General features: G+C 37.8%; 2 protein-coding genes across 2 annotated transcripts in view; both read left to right on the plus strand.

The window, feature by feature from the left end:
• LOC143876365 (uncharacterized) overlaps nucleotides 1-11,252 on the plus strand; it is a 29,110-nt gene extending 17,858 nt beyond the window's left edge. Inside the window, exons 8-11 of the mRNA XM_077378076.1 lie at nucleotides 7,832-8,085; nucleotides 8,179-8,390; nucleotides 9,737-10,001; nucleotides 10,657-11,252. Coding sequence (XP_077234191.1) covers nucleotides 7,832-8,085; nucleotides 8,179-8,390; nucleotides 9,737-10,001; nucleotides 10,657-10,971 — 1,046 coding nt within the window. The 3' untranslated portion in view covers nucleotides 10,972-11,252. The remainder of the gene's footprint in view (nucleotides 1-7,831; nucleotides 8,086-8,178; nucleotides 8,391-9,736; nucleotides 10,002-10,656) is intronic.
• A 5,708-nt stretch (nucleotides 11,253-16,960) lies between these two features.
• LOC143876670 (protein SELF-PRUNING-like) lies at nucleotides 16,961-19,286 on the plus strand. The gene is made up of 4 exons (XM_077378358.1): nucleotides 16,961-17,227; nucleotides 17,400-17,461; nucleotides 18,175-18,215; nucleotides 18,849-19,286. The coding sequence occupies exons 1-4, from the start codon at nucleotides 17,027-17,029 to the stop codon at nucleotides 19,064-19,066; spliced, it is 522 nt and encodes a 173-aa protein (XP_077234473.1). The 5' UTR covers nucleotides 16,961-17,026; the 3' UTR covers nucleotides 19,067-19,286.
• The last annotated feature ends 1,842 nt before the right edge of the window (nucleotides 19,287-21,128 follow it).

Genomic DNA, 21,128 nt, shown 5'->3' on the forward strand with positions numbered 1-21,128 from the left:
CATGTCATCAAATGTGGAATGACACAACAACTGTAAACATCATCGAAACATATCAAGTGCCTATCTTGGCCAAAAAGGGAGATTCGAAGATTCAAAATAACATGGATGTAGGTTAAGTCCTGTCTATACAGACTTTAACCCCATCTTCTCCACAATTTTGAATATTTGATCTTTGTTCAGTCCCTTTGCGAGACCTTCAGCCTATTATCCTTCGATTTCGTATCAATCAAAGTGACAATCCCGTGTTCTTGAGATAATTCAGCATATGGCATGTTTCAGCCTAAGATGTCTCATCTTACCATTAAAGAGTGAGTTCTTCACAACTATTGTTGTAGCTTGATTACCACAGAAGACACATAAGGAACTAATCCTTAATTGGGTCAGTGGAATGTCCATAACCATAATCAGAATCTTTATCTCCTCTGCTTTCATTTGCAACTGAAGCTAGAGCATAAAGTTTCAATTCGACTTCCACACAACATCAGTAGAGTTGTTGTCCCCGAATTCTGATCCCCATGATGCATCAGAATATTCTTCCACGATAAGTGGATGGCCACCATAGTTATGAGCATACTCTTGAGTACACGAAAGGTATCTCATCAGCCTCATAAGGGCATTTCTATGCTCATGGCTAGGATTGCTAGTAAAACGACTCAGCATGCCAACTATAAAGGCTATGTCTGGCCTAGTGCAATACAAATCATACATGAAACTACCAATCAGTTTAGAATAATCTAACTGATTCACACTGTCTCTTCCTTAGAGATCAGCTTCTTGGTATAATTAAAATGGTGTCTCAATCAGTTTGCACTCACTGCATCCTCAAAAGGACAGTAGTTTTTCATATAATGGGCTAGGCCAAGGGTGATTCCTTGCCTTTCAAAAACTTACTTTCATACCAAGAATGATGTTAACAATACCCAGGTCTTTTCATGTCGACTTCTTTACCCAAGGTTAGTTTCACATTACTCACCACAGAGAGAGATTGGAAACAAGAATCAACATCTACATTCAAGCAAATAATTATGACCTTATTTGATACAAAACAATAGTAAAGGCATTTATCCAAGTAATTTATCAGAAAACCCAAAGCTCTTTACTACTTTGTCAAATTTTGATGTCACAATTTAGGTGCTTGTTTAAGACCCAGCAAAATTTTGTATAATCACATACAAATAGCTACTTACAGCCTATAGTCTTAGCCCCTTTTGGCAAATCGACTAGCTGCCAAGTTAGATTTTTAACAGAAAGTCATTTCATCATGAATGGCTTCTGTCCACAACAAAGAGTCCATAGATCTCATCACTTCCTAATAAGATGATGGATCATTCTCCAAATGGTAGGTCACAAAGTCCTCACCAAAATTCTTGGGTACTCTATCTCTTAAGCCAGAACTCATAAGGAGTGGATGAGCATTTGAGTTTGGCACTCTATTCAGGATGTGACTTGCAATCAAAGCAATTTCTTCCCAAATGCATCCAGGCATGCTAGCTGACAATAACATGGAGTTTAACACTTAAGTTAACGTCCTGTTCTTACACTCAGCTATGTCACATGATTGAAGCGAGTGAGGAGCAATAGTTTCAAGGATTACGCCTTAAAAGGTATAGAATTCCTTGAACCCTGTCAATGTGAATCCTCCTCCTCTATCACTCCTAAACTTACACTTGTCAATACTTAATTGACACACTTAATGGTATATTATGAGTGTTAATAATTTGGACCATTTTCTTATATTTCACATGTCATAATCGATTGTATAACCACTTAGGATCATAACAGTAAACTAACATGTCTAATAGTCTCATTAACTAAACTCAATCAATACATACCATTTAACAAATATGCACAATCAAAATAGTATGAGTTAACAACCAAAGTTACTCTACCATACAAACATAAAGTACATACATCTTATAAATTAAACAGTTCACCGGAAGAAAGGGGCAAGTTCTCAGTACCAGTGTGAGTGACCTCCAGGTCTACTCCACTAGCCACTGTACCAGTCTCATTTGCTTCGGTAACACCAATGATAAGTTTCTTTGGGTAACATACAGAACACGTGGCTCCTCTATCTAACCACCAATCTGAAGAAGTACTGGCCTTATCCTTGCCTCACATAGCAGTGTAAATTTTAGGCTCAGCCTTATCTACCAACGTAGTAGCTCCCTTCTATAGTGTGTCAGATTTAACTAACTTAGGTAACCTACAATCTGCAGCATAGTGATCATATCTCTCACAGTTGTAGCACTTACCCTTCTTTTTCTTAAAGACGGTCTTTTTGGCTTCCAATTTGGGGATATCACTCTTAGGTGACTTGGACTTCTGAGGGAATTTCTTGGGATATATCACCGTATTAGCAGCTGACTGTTCCTGTCTAACCATCTCCAAGTTATTCCTAGATTTGTTCTCATCTTTGATTCGAATGAACTGTTTGAGATCATCCAATCCCACTTGCAACTTCTTTCTATACATGTCAGTTTTGAAAGAGTGCCATCCATATGGGAACCTATAAATGATTGCACCCACAAGAAATGGATCACACATTACTATTTTCTCATTGGTCAATTTAGATCTCAAATTCTCTAAATCAGTTACGTGAAAAGTGATTTCCATGTTCTCTTGGAACTTGAAATCCAAGAATTTGTCCACTAGGTGAGTCTTGGACAATTCCTCCTCCTTTCGGAATTGAGCATCTAAATTGTCCCAACTTTCTTTAGCAGTGTCAAATTTGCTATAAGTTTCTGCAAGACGGTCTGACAGACAGTTCAATAAGTAGTCTTTGCAGAGATCCTCATCTCGAATCCATTGAGATTCCTCAACACTTTCAATCGTATCAGCAAAGGTACTCAAGACGGTGTAATAAACATTTAAGTATTTCAAACCGAATTGAGTCTTTCGCTTCCAGGAATAAAATTCCGAGCCTCCAAATGATTGAAGTTTGGCCATCCCAAAGGGAATTGCAGTCTTTTCCATTTTATTTTCAGATTAAAACACAAATTGGAAAGAGTGCACCTGATTTGTGAATCGCAAAAGCCAAAGCCAAGTACTGCAAACCAAATCCAATACCCGCGAACCCGAGATATCCAATATGAAACCCAAAAGCAAGAGATTACCACCAAGGGAAAAACCCAAACCCAAATCCAACAGTAATTGGGATTTATAGGGGGTGAACCAAGTATAAAGAACCAGCCAAGGGGAAACCCGAGGCGAGGTAAAACAAACCAGCTGATAGAAACAACGCCCAACCTGATTTCTCAATTGAACCGATTTTTGGAAAAACCTACAAATGAGAATCGGTTGCAAAATATTTCAAACAACCAGTGACAACTAGCTGCAAATAAAGCTGGCGGCAAAACCAGTTGAAGAACTCGGTTTTACTAAATCGGAAGAACCGGTCTATGAACCAGTTGCAAAACAACCCAAACCGGCGTTCAAAGAACCGGTTACCAAAACCGATGCGAAATCCAATTAGAGAATGGAATTTAGCTTCTATGGAGAAAACCAAATCAAGCTTTAGAAGAAAGATCCACTCCACCAAAATCGTCCACCAATAAGCCTTGGTCCCAAAAAAGATTCGCCACAAATATTTTGAAAGTCAATTGACTCGGCCACACAATTTTGGACCAAAGAAAGGTTTGGTTACCAACTTGTAGCACCAAAGGATGTCTCCACCAAGCCCTCCTTATGTGAAGAATTCCTTGCCAAATTCAAGGAAACAAGAGCTCCACCTAAAGGAATCCTAGTCCAACAGGGATTTCTCGCACTAGCAGATGAGATACGGCACACAAAACCTTGCCGAAAGAAGACAAGGTCGACTCCTATAGAAAGAGAGAGAAGGGTAGGTGGGGTAAGAGACGAAACTTTACTTTGATTGAGAGAGTCACAGTAGTCGAAACTCAATGGGGAGAGAACCACCACCAACACATTTGCATCCCAAGCATGATGTGCAATTCGGCCTCAATAGTAGTCACCGAAGTTTTGGCCTCCACCAGTTGCTTAACAATGGGAAAGAGTGATCGTTGCCAAAACTGGAAGTGAGTCCTTCCAAAGGACTAATAAGCCAAAAGAGATGATAGAACGTTTCCCAAGCAGGAACGTTTCCAACGAGAGAGACAGCTTGCAATCACGCCCAAGAAATCCCAAGCAATGATGTATTCAACAGATCAACGGTGTCTGTTGGAGAACGACACAGAGATGGGTTATTCTCCAACTCTACCCTTACCCGACCCTCTTCTTCCAAGAATTGGAAAACAAGAACATCAACCTCTGTTCAGAGAGAGAGAAGAGGGCTGCAACAGAGCGTCTCTGTGTGGGAATACGTGGTGGGGAGAGAAGAATCCTACGCCCAAAAAATTTCCGAGGAAAAAAAAAATCCATGCCCAAAACGATTTTGTTTACGTGTGAAACGTGAATCCAATCCGAGAGATAGAGGCTTCTAATCAAAACAAATAAAAATTAGGGTTCTTAATGCTTCAAGATTGTTAGGGTAATTAGGTCAAGCAAGAGGTTGCTTGAAGCACTACACCCAAGGTATCTAATTTGGAATACCAAGTTTGTTGCCTCCAGCCCCTATATATTGGGTTATATTATATACCCAACAATAACTAGGAGACATCCTTGGTGGTCTTCAGGGATTTCATTTCTCTAATGACAACCAAACATGGGATTTTGATGACGCGGCCCCCAAAACCCAAGTAAAACCCCGAGGCCTAGCTTCAGTGGCAACCAAACATAAATTAGCGCCATTTTCCATCTCTCCTGTGTTAGATTGTTCATTCTTCTCGATGAAGATGCTTTTTTTTTTTTTTTTTAAAGAAAGATGACTATATTCAGAGGAAATATGAGATAACATATTCACATCAATGGGGAGAGTGGACCTGGAGTATAATGAGTCCTCAATGCTCTGGATTTAGCCGGCCGATCTGCTTAGATCATTGGCATTCCTAGGAACATGAAGAAGCATTGGGTTTCTGCCAATATTAGTTTGCTTAATTATGCATTCTCTCAGTGCATATGTTATCTATCCTTGGATATTTGTTTTTTTCTTCTCTCTGCAGCTATCCCTTTAGTTGTTCTTATATCTACATTCAGTTCCTCCTGCCAAATTACTCAACAACAGAAAACAAGCTGTGGGATAATTGCTTTTTGAAAGTTACAAATTACATTAAATAGGAAACACTTTAATTTCTGTAAACATTGGGTACCATGAGAAATGACACGCTCTTTTTAATCAACATGAGTTTCCTTGGACAGAAGGGTCTTCTTCTTTTTTATGTAGTTGTGTTTGATATGGTTAATCTATGACTTTAGAGGGGCTGATGTATTTCACGTGGGAAGGATTCAACGGGCCTGATTGCCAACGTATACTGGAGCTTGCTGTCCAATGTAAAGAAAAGGGGCGAATTTATCATTATCATTTCCACTGTTTATTTGTGGCTTTGGTTTTGGAATATTACCGATAAAAAGAAGAAGAAGGTTTTGGAATATTTGTATGAGGGACATCTTGTCCGCTTCATGGTGCAACTTCCTTCTGGTAATAATAAATGTTATCTGTCTACGGCCCTGTTATTTTAAGATTATGGCAACCGATTGTGAGTGTTAAACCGATTATTAGACTCAAATTTAAACGTAATTTTGAGTCCATTAATCAGATTGGAACTCGCAACATAATCTTACATTTAAACGTAATTTTGAGTCCATTAATCAGATTGGAACTCGCAACATAATCTTAAACGAACAGGGCCTAAACAAAACAAAAAAATGGTCATTTTCACAAGGGGCATAATCTCACATTTAAATGTAACTTTGACTCCATTAATCAGATTGGAACTCGCAACATAATCTTAAACGAACAGGGCCTAAACAAAAAAAATGGTCATTTTCACAAGGGGTAAGGAAATGTAATCCCAAGGACCCTATCTCATGGAGAATATAACAAGGACATCCATTCTGGTGACCAAATTACTCCTATATCATAGGAAATAACAAAAATATCCCTATCCCATAAAAATGATAAATTATTATAAAACTCAGCAAATGAAAAAAACAATCCATATCTCGGAATCGGAAAAGTGTTGCTACTTGGTCTTGTAGCTAAGCTTATCTACTCAGTCGGGTTAAATACAGTGGGGGGCCACATTGTTTGGATGATCCAAACCATTCATTTAAAAGCCCCTTACCTAGATAGGGTGTCCACAAAAAATCAAAATCATAGGATGATCCTAACCCATCCAACAGTGGAAGAAAAAATGGGCAGATTTGTGGGGGACAATGGGAGATGAATAAACAGGAGAAGAACCGAGTGAAGAGAGGGTGGGAAAAGCTTGAAAAATAAGGAAACCAAAAACTCGACCCAAAATCTGATTATTTTTTCCTTGTTTTTAGGTCACTTCTCAACCTCAACTCATTCGCGCTCTCTCAAGTCTCTCCTCCCATGCATCCTACCCCTCCCTTGAGAGACTAATTATCATGAAAAGAAATTCATAGTTACCAAACATGGCTATGATGTTCAACAAGATCAACGTTTAGTTTTTACCTACAAGTTTCTTTGGGGGCCAGAATTTAATTGTTAGATGGGATTTGCTAGGCAATTCCGCATAACAGCCATCTGAGATGAATTAAAGGAATTAAGACAAATCTGCCAAAACCTCAACCTGTGTGCGTTCTCACCAGCAAAAGCCAGCTGCGAAATGGCTTCCCGTGAAATTGGCTAGAATTAATCGGACAGTTACTTTCTACCTAGTCCTCAATTGCATTGACCTAGAAATCCTGGTCTAGAGTTGCAACTCGGGTAGGGTTTTACCTGGCCGGCATCGACTCGACCTGAAAATAACATGGGTCGGGTTTAGAAATCATGGGTCTCGGGTTGGGCAGGGTTTTAGCTTAAAAAACCCGACTAAGGTTGTCAATTTTGGCTCGGTCTCGGAGGCTCGCTCGAGCTCGGTCTCGGAGGCTCGCTCGAGCTCGGCTCGAATCCTTAACGAGCCGAGCCCAATTTAAGCCAGGCTCGGCTCGGCTCGTTAAGAATTTAATATATATATATATATATATATATATATATATATATATATATATATATTATTATTAATTTATACATTAAAAGGGTTGTCCAGGGAGTGAAGGGGGGGCAAAATATGTCACTTCATTTTTGGAACCCCATTTGTTACTAGGACCACCCCCCATAGTGTAAAAAAAGTAGTCAAATTACACTAATAGGGCTGTCCAGGGAAGATGAGGGGTGTGAACATAATATAACCCGAGCTCGGTAAGGCTCACGAGCCTGACCGAGCCGAGCTGAGCCCGAGCCTGGTTCAAGCCCGACCCGAGCTTTTGAGCTTAACAAGCCGAGCCGAGCCTGGCCAAGCTCGGCTCGGCTCGGCTCGGCTCGTTTACACCTCTAACCCCGACTCAATCTTGGGACGGGTAAGGTAGGGTTCCGGAAAACCCGACCCGCACGACCCGAGTTGCAACCTTAAAACGGAGCATGGCTGGAGTCAACCTAACAAAACCCGTTAAAGGGGGTGTATTTATCTTCAAGTAGTGAATTATTCTCACAGAAACCGTTAAAAGGGGGGAATTTTATCCGTTAACGGGGGGAGGGATATCATTTCCCTTTTTATATAACCTTCCTTTATTTCGAAGTTTCCAATCCCTCCGAGAGTCAACATCAGAAAGTCCTGCAAATCCTTCCCAGGTTTGTTTCTTCATACTTCTCCTCATCCCAATTTCACAAGAACTTATACAGATGAATCTAAGCTTTCCGGTATATTTCTGAATTCCTTTGTTTTGTGGGATTTGAATTTGATTCAATAAAACCCATAATTTTTAGGGATGATTGCACAAATAGCACTAGCTCTGATGGCTTGTTCTTTGGGATGGGCTTACAAGGCCATTAAACCTCCCTCTCCAAAGATCTGTGGCTCTTCAAACGGTCCTCCTATTACTTCACCTAGAATCAAACTCAGAGATGGGAGACATCTTGCCTATAAAGAAAGTGGGGTTTCCAAAGACAAGGCTAAGTATAAAATTGTGGTCGTTCATCCATTTGGGGGTTCAAGAAATTTCAAAATACCAGCATCTCAAGTACGAATAAACCCATTAAAAAAAAAAACAAAAAAAATTGTTTGATTTTTGTTGTGGGTTTTCTAATTGAGTTTTGTTTTGATTTTTTTTAAGGGGCTTGTGGAAGATCAGGGGATTTACTTTTTGACATTCGATAAACCTGGGTATGGAGAGAGTGATCCGAATCCAAAGAGGTCGGTGAAGAGTGATGCTTTTGATATTCAAGAATTGGCTGATCAGATGGAGCTGGGTTCTAAGTTTTATGTGATTGGTGTTTCTATGGGGGGTTGTTCTGTTTGGGGTTGCCTCAAATACATACCACATAGGTACGATCCTTCTTCTTCTATTATTCCCCAACTGTTTACTAAAATTTTCTTAATTTCTTGTACATTTGTCTTGCTTAATTTATTCCTGAATTTGAACTCTGAAACCATGGACTCATGGCTATTGGAAAAAGTGTGTTTATGGGGGGAGCAAATGTATCACTGTCATCTCAAGCCTTAAGGTGCAACAACTCAGCCGGGTTCAGTGGGTTGAGGCCAACCCTAACCCAATCATATGTCATGTAGCACGACCTAACCCTAGCCTTGGATTGAGGAGGGTCAACTCTAACCCAACCTGCGTCTAAATCTCTCAATCCTAACCCAACCCAGCTTTCACTCTCCCCTGTTTTTCAGCTACCCCTTTCCAGAGGTCGCCCCTTACGTGACTCAAATATGGGATGTTAGGTACCTAACTATTACACCAAAAGCTCCATAGCCAATGGAATGTGTAAAGCCAGGTTTAAAGACCTGACCTGTCCCATACTAGGCTGGACGCACCTAGTCTCATACCAAAGCAGGCCCCACTCAGGACTGTAACTCTGTTCGGCTTGGTTTGTGACAGAACCCACCTAGTTCGGATTGCAGGAAAAATATTTCTTTGTGGGAAATTTTTTCTTAAAATCTATTTGAATTGCATGAAAAATAATATGACAATGGTTAATTTAGAGTGTTTGGGGTTCCAGCTATTTTTTTATGTGTAAAAAAAGAAAGAAATTTTAGAAGTATTTTTCCTTTCTAAACCGTTACACAAAATTCTTGAAATCGAAACGGGCCTTGGGGAAATTTTTTTGTCTCCTCATTCTAGAGAGAAATGATATACTTATTACTTTTTTAGTGGGATATCGTTATAAATCGAAGATCCCAAAAAATAAATTTGAACAGCTGTGGTTAAGTTACTTTTTCTATTTGTAATCAAACAATGGAAATGTAAGATTTTTTTTGAAAATAGTTGTTTTTCCAGACTTGTCCCGAAAATTCGTGCAGTCTAAACAGGGCCTTAAGACTTTGAAAATTGAAATAAAATTAGAAGGACACATTAGCATTGGGTCGGGGTTGCCCAATGCCTCAATCCTAACCTAGCCCAAAATTAAATTGGGTTGGCTTTTATCAACCCAAAACAAACCCAACCCGAGGAAATTCCAACCCAACCTGAGCCGAAATCGAGTTGAACCCAACCGAAGTTGCATCCCTACTGATCTAGCAATCAGGATCGTCATTTGATATGGGAATAAGGTGACTGAATTATGTTTCTAAAGCAAGGCTGCTGTCTCTTCAATGCTGTATGCATAGGTTTAATCTCTTTAACCTCTCAAATAATTGTAATGAAGTTCCAAATCAAATTCTTGCAGGCTTGCAGGGGCATCACTAATAGTTCCAGTGGTAAACTACTGGTGGCCTTCTTTTCCAAAAGATCTATGTAGAGTTGCCTTTCGGCGGACCATTCGTGATCCATGGAGGCTTCGTATTGTGCACTATGCACCATTCTTGGTTAATTGGTATATGAATCAGAAATGGCTTCGCTCGTTAGGCATCCTTGATGGAAACTCCGAAGTTTTCAGTCTACGAGACAAAGAGATCTACGGCATGATGTTAGCCAATGGGCCTCCTGTTGAGGTACTTTACTCCATAACAAGAACCCCTCAGTTTAGGGGCGGTTTGATCTAGGAAAAAAAATTATGAATTTAGGTTTCTCCATAGAAAATAATGTTCCATGGGAGATAAGGATTTTGTGGTCTAGTAGGATTGCATTTCCTCTTAGAAAGCATAAAAAAATTTTAATTTTGGAAAAATACTTTCCATAGGGAATGAGTTAGCCAAACAATGGAAAACTCACTTTCCATGGAAAAATGTTCCAAGATCAATTTTCTTAGCATCCAAACAACTGCCTAGGTTTCTCCAACACCCCCACCTTACGCTCGCATGCGTTGAGATGTAAATCAAAGAATCAAATAACCTTCAAACGTTTCTTCGTATATGCCAAAAAGAAATAAACCACGCCACAAATAGATATAGATAATGCGAAATTGGAAAGCAAGAACAAGATGCAACTATAAACCAAAGCACAACACCGTATTTATGTGTGAAGGGGAAAACCAGGGGACAAATGCAAGGGATTCACTAAAATAAAAAGAGATTTCACTGTTGTCTTCACAAGTTATTCGTCCAAATAACTCGAGGCAACACAAACATAGAGAGACTAATAAAGTTGAATTGCTAGTAAAGATAGTTGTGATTTGTGAAGTCTCTGTCATGTTTCTCTTGATTCTAGGACAAGGCGCGGCAACAAGGTGATCATGAATCCATCTATCGGGATTCAATGGTTGGCTTTGGGACTTGGGAATTTGATCCGATGGATTTAAACAGCCCGTTCCCTAACAATGAGGGCTCTGTTCACCTCTGGCATGGTTATGAAGACGGGCTCGTCCCCTTCGATCTACAACGATATGTTTCAAAGAGGCTTCCTTGGATCAAGTATCATGAAATTCCCGACGGGGGGCACTTGTTCATGTTCGCAGATGGTTGGAGTGATACCATCTTAAGGGCACTTTTACTTGGAGAAGAGCCCTCTACCATGTCTAGCTAGTTTTCATTTTCTTTTTCTTTTAAATATATATAAATCTTTAATATTCTACCATGAACATGAGAGAAAAGCATGGATGTCAGATGCGCTAGTGGTAATAGTATTCCTTTATTTCTTTTTTGGAACATTGGAATGTAAGACTATATATTATATATTTGTCGTTCTTTCTAGCTAGTACATATGGGTGTCTATATCCTAAATATTTTATATTTTGTTTTTATGATGTTGAATTACCATAAATTTTCTGAATGAATGTGTCTTTTAATAAACTATTTCTTAACAGAGTTAAAGATTTGGATTGGGGATTTTTTTTTCTTTCTTAATTTGTGTAAGAGTTCTGGTTGAAAGAAATTGTACTTTGTTTTTTTCTCAATTAGTGCCCAATTTGGATTCCAGGAAAAACTTTTCCGAATTATTTGGGAGAATTTTTTCTTTCCACAAATCAAAGGTAAATGATATGATTATGGTTAATTTAGAGAGTTGTTATCTTAAATTGAAGGTTCCGCTAATGCTCAGTTTCTTTTCGACGTAAAATGGGCATAAAACAAATTTTACCCCCATTTTTTTTGTCGAAAGAAACAGAGCCTGAGTAAAAACTAAAAAGGTTAGTTTTTTCATGTGTTAAAATGTAGAAAATTTTAGAAGTAATTTTCCTTTCCAAAATTTTCTAGAAAATTCCTGCAATCCTAACAGGGCCTAAGGTCAAACAAAAATCTTACTATGAGTTTCTATAATTGTGCAGAGGGGACGTACATTTAGAGTAGGAGGTTATGCTTTTATATAATTATGCAAAGTGCATTTTTAATGACACATAAAAATATAAAAATAAAGAAATACTTAATGCACTTTGGTGAGAAGGTCCAATAGGGCACCCTTAAGCTGGTATTTTCAGAGGCACCCTTCAGTTTAGTATTCCTCTAGTTCAAAATAGTAGGATTCCACGATACTATAGTATCTTAAAGATTCAATAAGGGAGACAAGTAGGTTGTTTAGACCATGTTTCTTTGGATTTTCAGAATTGATTTTTGAGTTTAGACCGATTCTAGGTAAAATTGGGCGTTTGTTTGTTGTTGTGGAATCTATTTTTACTCAAATTGATTCTACATTCCAAAAAAAAAAAAAAACACATGAATTGCTGTGATGTAGAATTGATTTTGAGTCCAAAATAGATTCTATTATGAGAACCAAACATCCAATTTTGCGGTGAACCGTTTTTTACTTGAAATCTATATGAGAAAACGGTTCCTACACACGTGTAGATAAGTTATCTACACACTAACTTAAAATACAGTGGGGGCCACATTATTTGGGTGATCCAAACCATTCATTTTTAAGGCCCTCACATAGATAGGGTGTCCACAAAAAATAAAAAATAGACTAATTTGTGAAGGTTTAAAGACATCCATTTTACCTCCACAAATCGTAGGGTTGGGATGATCTTATGGATCTGATTTTTTGTAGACACCCTATCTATGTGAGGGCCTTTAAAATGGATGGCTTGGATCACCCAAACAATGTGGGCCCCCACTGTATTTTAAGCTAGTGTGTAGAGAACTCTCTACACATGCATAGGAGCTGTTTTCTAAATCTATATATCATGTTCGTTTTGGATTTTGAGAATTCATTTTGAGTCCAAAACTGATCATTGTACTCAAAATTGCATTTAATTTTTAAGTCCAATAACCAGTTTTGGACTCATAATCGATTCCCAAAATCCAAAATAACCAGGGCTATAGGATTATTTGATTGCGGTGATTTGTGGGCTATGGCATCTCATGATTTAAAGTCCAAAAATGACTATTGCCTATTGGACTAAAATGCAGACTCATAATAAAAAAATCAACGTGAGGGGCTAATGAATTTGTTCACTGGGATTGGATTCCAAGCGATTGAGAAAAAAAAAGAAGGGGAGCTCACTTTTTGGCTTATGCTCTTAATGCTTTTTAGAGAAACAAAGGACTTTAAGTTACCAAAATGCAGGCTTAAATACAGATAAATACAGGAATGCCAACGGCAACGATAAAGTACTAGGACATTCGGTCAAATACAACAAAGAGTGCACGAACAAGCACCTATGTGTTGATAGAAAATAGAAACTAAACGGTAATTGATTATATTTCTTCTAGAGTTCATATCATTGAGTAAAATTACAACTAAGATAACTAAAAACTATGGTAAAAATTAAGATAAAATGAATAAATTAAGACGTATTTGAATTGGTTATGGGACCTCTTTGTTTGGACACAACCATCACCATATGTATAGTTTTTTCATGGCAACTGTTCACAATCGCCCCTTACTTTGAGAGGAAGCATATCATAATTGTCTTTAACAACGCATTTTGAATTTCAAATCCCAATCTGTTGAAAATAACTATCATTATCCATAGTTTTAGGAATGATCATCGGTGAATAACTATTCCCAATCCAATGAATTCATAACCAACAAATGATTGGGTATCACAAGATCGATCTTATCTTAATTTCAAAAATGGGTGTAATGACACCCATCAAATGAATGAAGAATCCAGATCATGCATAAATGAATGGCCTCATTACTAATCTCATCTCTTAGGCCCAGTTTGTTTTAGTTCCAAAACTGATTATTGGACTAAAAAATTAAGGGAAATGATTTCTGCGCTCCAATGTTTTGATAAAATGCTCTCCAATTTTTGTCGTGTAGTATTTAAAGGGCTGTCAGAGGAATATTACGGTTCTCAAAAAGCTCTTAAATTCCTTTAAATAGTACACGACAAACATGTGGAGCGCATGTTCATCAAAACATTGGAGCGTTGAAATCATTTCCCAAAATTAAACATAAATTTGATTCCAATAATCACTTTTGCTCACAATGGATTCTCAGAATTCAAACAAAAAGGGCCTTACTATAATCAGAGAGAGATCGAGGCGGGGTGGGGGGGAAGAGAGAGAGAGAGAGAGAGAGAGAGAGAGAGAGAGAGAGAGAGAGAGAGATTTGTAAATACATATTCTTATAGAAACCTGAGATAGGGTGGAGAAAAAAGATGAAACTGGGACGGGGCATTTGTATTATGAAATATAGTGCAACGTGAAAGATCATACAATAATGTACTTTTTTCTTTCCAATTATAGAAACTGCATCCTTTTCTTACCAAATGAAGAAACCACGAATCTCTTTACCTGAAATGACCTCTCAGCACTAACACTTTGTTCTGTGGTGGAGTTCCTTTATGCCCGCCAACCTTTGAGAGAATATCACTAAATATAGTAAGTTCCTCTGTATGTAAGGTTCCAACACGACACAACTCAACAAATTCTCTTTTTACTCTTAGAAAGGAAATGATCAAAATGCCTTGGGAACGTTCCCACATGATCCAGCCCCAAAATTCCTCTTTGTTTATGTTAAAAGAAGATAAGAGAAGAAATGTGAAGCACCTTTGAAGGTTCTTTGAGGACTCACAAGGAGAAATTCATCTTTTTCTCTCCTTTAAGACAAAAAAGAAAATGTGAAGATAATGCCACCATTTTCTAATTCACCTTTGGACAAAAACCCACCTCAAATTATATTTCTATCTGGATCTTTTTTCATCAGGACTGTCCTGCTAAATTCATTTTGTTCCTTTATCTAGGTTCAAGCCCTCCGTTTTTCTCATCTCATAAAAAAATATGGAAATGATGTTGACAACTGTAACCATAAATGCACTTTCTTGCTATGGACCAATAGGGGTGCATGCCCTTGTAACTGGTTTTTTGCAAGGGCGCCCTTCAGTCTATAAGGTATCGTAAACCTGAGTCTCTCTCTCTCTCTTAGTCTCACTAGGAAACTAAGTGTAAAATCTCATGGTTTTAGAAAAACATCCAAAGTTTCTATCCCTTAGCCTCCACCTTAGAAAGGCCTTTATTTAACTAGGAGGTCATTTATCCTCCTTTGTCATATAGTGTAGATTTTTTTTATTAAATTTGTCAATTTCGAATTTTGAGGTTGAGCCCTTTGCAGCCGTTCAGATTAACCTCAAATCACTTCACAAACTTTGAAAGTAAAAAAGTTCAATTTCGACTCGAGTAGTCCAAATTATCTAGTTGTCTAATCGAACTACCACTAAACTAATTGGCCAAAACAGGATTGATCGATCTGTCTCTACTCATCTGAGAATTCTGTATTTTAGTTTTCTCTCACAATCAATCTATACTTCAATCGATCCACTCATCTCTGAAATCAAAACTAAACAACACAAAGGTCTTATATGAAATTACTCAGTGATAAAACTCAAAGCTATTCCTTACACTAGAATCTTCGTCAAGCATTCAAAACTTTGATGCTCTTAATCATTCTTTGTCGACGAATGACACAACCATGTTAGCTCCAACTATGGCTCTAATAATACTTAATTTGTTAAAAAAATCCATTAACCCTACCTAGATCTACACAATGCAACCGCAATAGAAAATAGTAAATACCACAAGCCACACACAACGAAGAAAAGAGTTTACATGAATGGTTTGGTAAGATTGCCTACATCCATGAGAGAAAAATCATCTTCCACTATGATCAACAAAGCACAAGAGGTTACGAGTAGATGATTATTATTCCCATAACCTAATTCTTACTTGTTTAATTCTCATAACCCAGAAGATCAAAACCAAGAAAAACTATGGTGCAAGTAAAGCACTTACCCTCTCTCTCTCTCTCTCTCTGTGTGTGTGTGTGTGTCTATATATATATATATATATATATATATATATATATATGTGTGTGTGTGTGTTCTTCTTTTCTCACTTTACATAATGTATAACAATACCTTATATAACTAGTGCAGATTTCACAACACCGGAATATCTACTTCTCAAATAATGAAACCAAAGTTTACACTAGCCCAACATCCACAACAAAACTAGAAGAAGGACAAACACCAAGATAAACTCCAATATATGATAGAAGAACAACAATACAAGATAAGAACAATAAAAAGAAACATTCAAAACATAGCGAAAATGCGGCAAGTTGGCTCTTTGCTTGAAATCGCAAGCTTGCACAGAAGAGCTTCAACGGAGGTCTTCCTAGTGGGGAAACTCTACAAAAATCCTAGTAAATAGAAGTAAATGGAGATATGGCTTAGTCAATGGAAAGTGGAGAATTTATGGCTTACGTAAGTGGTATAGTGGGTATGGAAAAATGGAGACTTAATGGCTTAGAGAAGTGGTGGTGGGTTTAGAGTTTCAAGGAAGGGTTTGAATTTGAAATATGAGGGAAGTAAGAAGGGAAAAGATGGAGCAAACATGTGTGACTCACACATGTGCAAGGTAGTTCATTAATTTGACCAAAATGCCCTTAGACACAAAATTATAATTTTTTCCTTACCACATTTCTCAAAAATAAAAAATAAATAAAAATAAAAGTAAACAAAACTAAATGAGTTTCCAAAAAATACACTTTAGATTTAACAACTTGTCTCATAAACCTAATCTCTCTCCCTTAGTCTTACTAGGAGACCTAACTTGAGAAAAACCCCACAGTTAAAAAAAATGGGTCTAAACTCACTTTCCATTTACTTACTAATCCCATTAGGTACTAGAGGACAGCTTCCACTTTCATGAAATAAGACACCAATCTCAAACGAAACAGAAAAAAAAATAATGAAAGAATGACACATGAACCCTTCTACTTCCTCTTCCCCTTCCTTTTGGCCAAGTGCATGTAGCCATTTTCTTTTTTATTTCATTATCTCTATAAATTTGGTAAGATAAATGTATATTAGAGAGAGAGAGAGAGAGAGAGAGAGAGAGGCATCGAGGCATGCCACTTAAGTTTTTCCAGAAGCAGACCCCCTCGCATAATTAATTAAATTAACAAAAAACATACCACCTAGCTTTTTTATAATGTCCAACCAAGTATATGCTTTTTCATCCATGTTTTCCAGGATTATTTAATACATCTGACGTAACTTTCTGTAAAGTGCTTTTCAACACTATAAGTATCAAGCTTCTACTTCCATGCCCAATAAGAAACCCCCTTAGAAAATCGTTGCCTTATTTATTCTTTCAGACCAACCTTTGATCTTTCTCCTTTTCCAGTCCTTATCATGGCAAGAATGATAGAGCCTCTTGTAGTTGGGAGAGTGATTGGGGATGTGCTTGATTCCTTCATTCCAACAGTAAAGATGATAGTGACTTACAACTCCAATAAGCAAGTCTGCAATGGCCATGAATTCTACCCATCTTCAGTAACCTCTAAACCTAAGGTTGAGATTAATGGAGGTGATATGAGGTCTTTCTTTACACTGGTATTCCCTCTCCATCCAATGCTTTTATATTTTTCATTTTCAATGTATGTACAAATGTATATAGTCATAAGCCTCCCTCATCTTCCTTGCCCCGCTTTTGTGATCTAATTCTCCTTAAATTCTTGTATTATTTTATTTTTTTTCCTACTTATATTTGCCCTCCCTTTTGCAGGTTATGACAGATCCAGATGTTCCTGGCCCTAGTGATCCATACCTGAAGGAACACATACACTGGTATACCCTAAAATACACATCAATCAGGTCGTCCAATAGCCAAAGGAGGGAGAGAGAGAGAGAGAGAGAGAGAGAGAGAGAGTTCCTGGCCCTATGTGTATAGCCTTAGGACATATGGGCCACAACCATAGTTAGCAAATTATGATAGAGCAAAAGAACAGAGAAAAAATTCGGGTTTAATACTGTATTGGTTGAAAAAACATAGTAAGAAAACAGTAAAGTAATAAAAAATGCAAAACCTATGTTCAACGAATAGGCGGATTAAATGAACGGATTTAATTCATGATCAGTACGTTCCGGTTTTAAATTAGCGGATTAAAAAATGTTTGTGTGTGTGGTTGTTGTTTCAATTTATACGAAAAACCAAAATCAAAATAATAACATTTACTTTAATATAAAATTATAAAAGAACCTACACCAAGTGTTCCTCCTCCTGGGGATAAATTTGCTAACCATGTCACAACACACTCTTATTACAGGTTTCTACATAGTATATGTTATTGCATGTAGATCTATGATCATATACTCCAACAGATATATTCTGTGTATATCTGATGTATGTAAAATGCATACATGGTAATTTCCACTTGCGTTGGTGATTTTACTGATTTGACGTTACTACAGCCAAACCTAGTCAGAAAAACAAAGAAATATATTCAATAGGATATGGCTCAGAGAAAACTTATCATTTCAATTTGAATTGAATCCTGCAGGATAGTGACAGACATTCCAGGCACAACAGATGCAACTTTTGGTGGGTCTTTTTACTTATGCGGATACTTACTCTCTCTCTCTCTCTCTCTCTCTCTCTCTCCAATTTTAAAGAAAGCTATTTTGCTGCTCATTTTTGCAGGAGAGAACAGCCACTTCAGATGAATTAAATCAATATACAAATCTGCTACAAGGTGGCTGTTCTCTCTTGCAAAAGTACGCCGGAAATGGCTTTTGCAAAATTGCCTAGACACTCCCTATATATGTGTGTGTGTATAAGCTATTGATCCATATTGGCAAAGCCATGTTTTGATAGTGGGCCGAACTCACCTTGTCGTTTCTTTTTTAATTAGCTGCTGAGAGCTTCTGGGGAATTATAAGAGCTTTTGACAGCTGTTTAAATAATAAAAGACAATGTGAGTTTGGTCCATTGTTATGGGGTGCAACTCGGGTCGACTTTTGGGAATTCGGTTTAGCTTTTACCATAAAATCGGTTCGGATTGGAGTTCTTTTCAATTCATATTTTAGCAAAAGCTCAACCCGACCCATGATGCATCCCTACCATTATCAAAACATGGCAGTGCCAATATCATCAGTAGCCAGTATAGGTACACTTATGGTGACAGAGAGTGCATGTGATGTATTGCGATGTACTGATTTTTGCTTTGTGAAATAGGAAGGGATGTGGTGACTTATGAGATTCCAAGGCCAAACATAGGCATCCACAGGTTTGTGTTTGTTCTGTTCAAGCAGAAGCGCAGGCAAACAATAGACCCACCACCTTCAAGAGATCATTTCAGTACTCGAAGGTTCGCGGAGGAGAACGACCTTGGCCTCCCAGTGGCAGCTGTTTTCTTTAATTCACAGAGAGAAACAGCTGCAAGGAGACGCTAACAAGACAAGGACCATCTCAATGCAATCTTAGCCAAGTCGGTTGCTAAAAATAAGCCCTTGGGGTACTTTCCTTCAAGGCTCATTCGAGTAGAATAATGTAACATGGGCCCTATAGTACAGAACAGAAATACAGAAAGGCCTTCTAGGGAGGAATTAATTATGCTCTCTCTCTCTCTCTCTGTACTCTATTTTTCGTTAAAAGGATTCTATAGTGTGGTGATTGTGGCCCAACTTTCATGTGCAATTTTGTGGTTTGATGTGGGTCTCTCTCTCTCTCTCTCTCTCTCTCTCTCTCTCTCACAACAACAGGTCAGCTGTCTTTTCCTTTTTAGTACTGGACAGAATAATAATAACATGGGAATTGGCCACTGGCATCAAATCATTCTCTACTTTCCCATCCAATTTTGTTCTTCCCAAGTTTTTTAGCACATGTGAAAACCCCCACTACGTAAAATGACCATGATTAGCCCCAAAAAAGGGCCTAGTGAAGGGGCCTTTATGGCCTATCACATGCAAGCAAGCTAGTGTGAAATGCTGAATAGACTTACATTTTCCCTTAAAGTTTAGAAAGCCTATGACCTAACAAAACCTTGATGTCAATCAAAGTCAATCAGTTCATTCAGGGCTTCATGCATTTGTGTATTCCGGGATGTGAGTGCTAGCATGACATTCAATGAAATACATAAGGCTCTGTTTCGATGTTTAAGGGGCAAGTAAAGTCTGGGGAGGGGATAAGATTATAAAACCCTCCAGATGCTTTACAGTGTTTGGATGCAAAGGAGTAACTGGAAGAGAGAGAGAGAGAGAGAGAGAGAGAGAGAGAGAGAGAATGATACGGGGAGCGTGAGTAGCAATACCAAGATAAAGATCAACACAAGCAGAAATTAAAATAATCTATTGGGGGATTGAAAACTCATGCCAAAATTCATGCCACGGTTTGGAGAAAAACTCCAACATAACACGTGAAAGGAGCCAAGCTTTTTACCCACCTGAAAGAGTCAATGCTCTCTTAGAAGTGATATCCCAAAAAATAAACTTTATTCAATCTATCTCTTTCTTTCCTCATGCCATTACATAATATAAATAGTCAACACCCAAGATTTGCAACCCTAAATACTTGCCTCTATTTTCTATCTAAAGCAATAGAAATAAAAGCAAGAACTGTGACTAAGATAATCCTAAAATAGAAATCCTATAATTGACCTAAAATGCTTATAACTTAGCAAAATCAAGTCCAAATCGCATAATCTTAGGCTCTTTAGATAGATAATAGAAAAAGCTTTCTAAAAATACCAAAATCAAGCTAAACAGAAAAGTTTTGACTCCCCAAAAATATACTACAAGATAAATGACGAAAATAGGAAATAAAAAGTAAAAGACTCGTTCAACCCCGCATTATGCATCAGAGAGAGAGAGAGAGAGGATTACCTAAGAAATAACCATCTTTTGGGTTATTTCATATGGAAACGGCTGTGATGCCACATCACCGACATCTACTCGACAACTCATAATTGCATGGGAAGGGTGCTTGTTGCAAAACTCAATCAAGCATGATAAAACATGAGAAAAGTGTATTTTTGGTGACAGGTTTTGCTTGGAAAATCCCTGAACATAGCAGACATGTGGCATCCAAACAGGGCCTAAAAGAAGGAGGGTTTCTAGCAGAACAGGAATCTCTTTCAATGAATACATAAAAGAAGACAAGGAATAGAGCTCAAATCCCCATGAAACACCAAAACCAATGTGAAAATGACCAAATCGTCAGTCGTTTTCACTTTCATCTTTATTTTCTAAACGGATTCCCATTTTGGAAGCGTTTCTGTAAAGTAGAAAATCTTAAAGGATAGTGATAAATCGACCCCCATATATCTTAAATCGACCCCATATAGGGCGGTGCTTATATATATATATATATATATATATATATATATATATATATATATATATAGGGGTCGATTCCCTTTTTTTAAACGCGACACTTAATGGGTTACCTAGGGCCGAACCCTAAATTCTATTAATAAATGGAAAAAGATACATGAGGATATAGCCTGCCTTGCCTTAA

The sequence above is a fragment of the Tasmannia lanceolata genome, unplaced genomic scaffold (assembly GCF_043159265.1).
Source record: "Tasmannia lanceolata isolate RefF3 unplaced genomic scaffold, GAP_Taslan_0.1 ptg000005l, whole genome shotgun sequence".
Taxonomy (NCBI): Eukaryota; Viridiplantae; Streptophyta; class Magnoliopsida; order Canellales; family Winteraceae; genus Tasmannia; species Tasmannia lanceolata.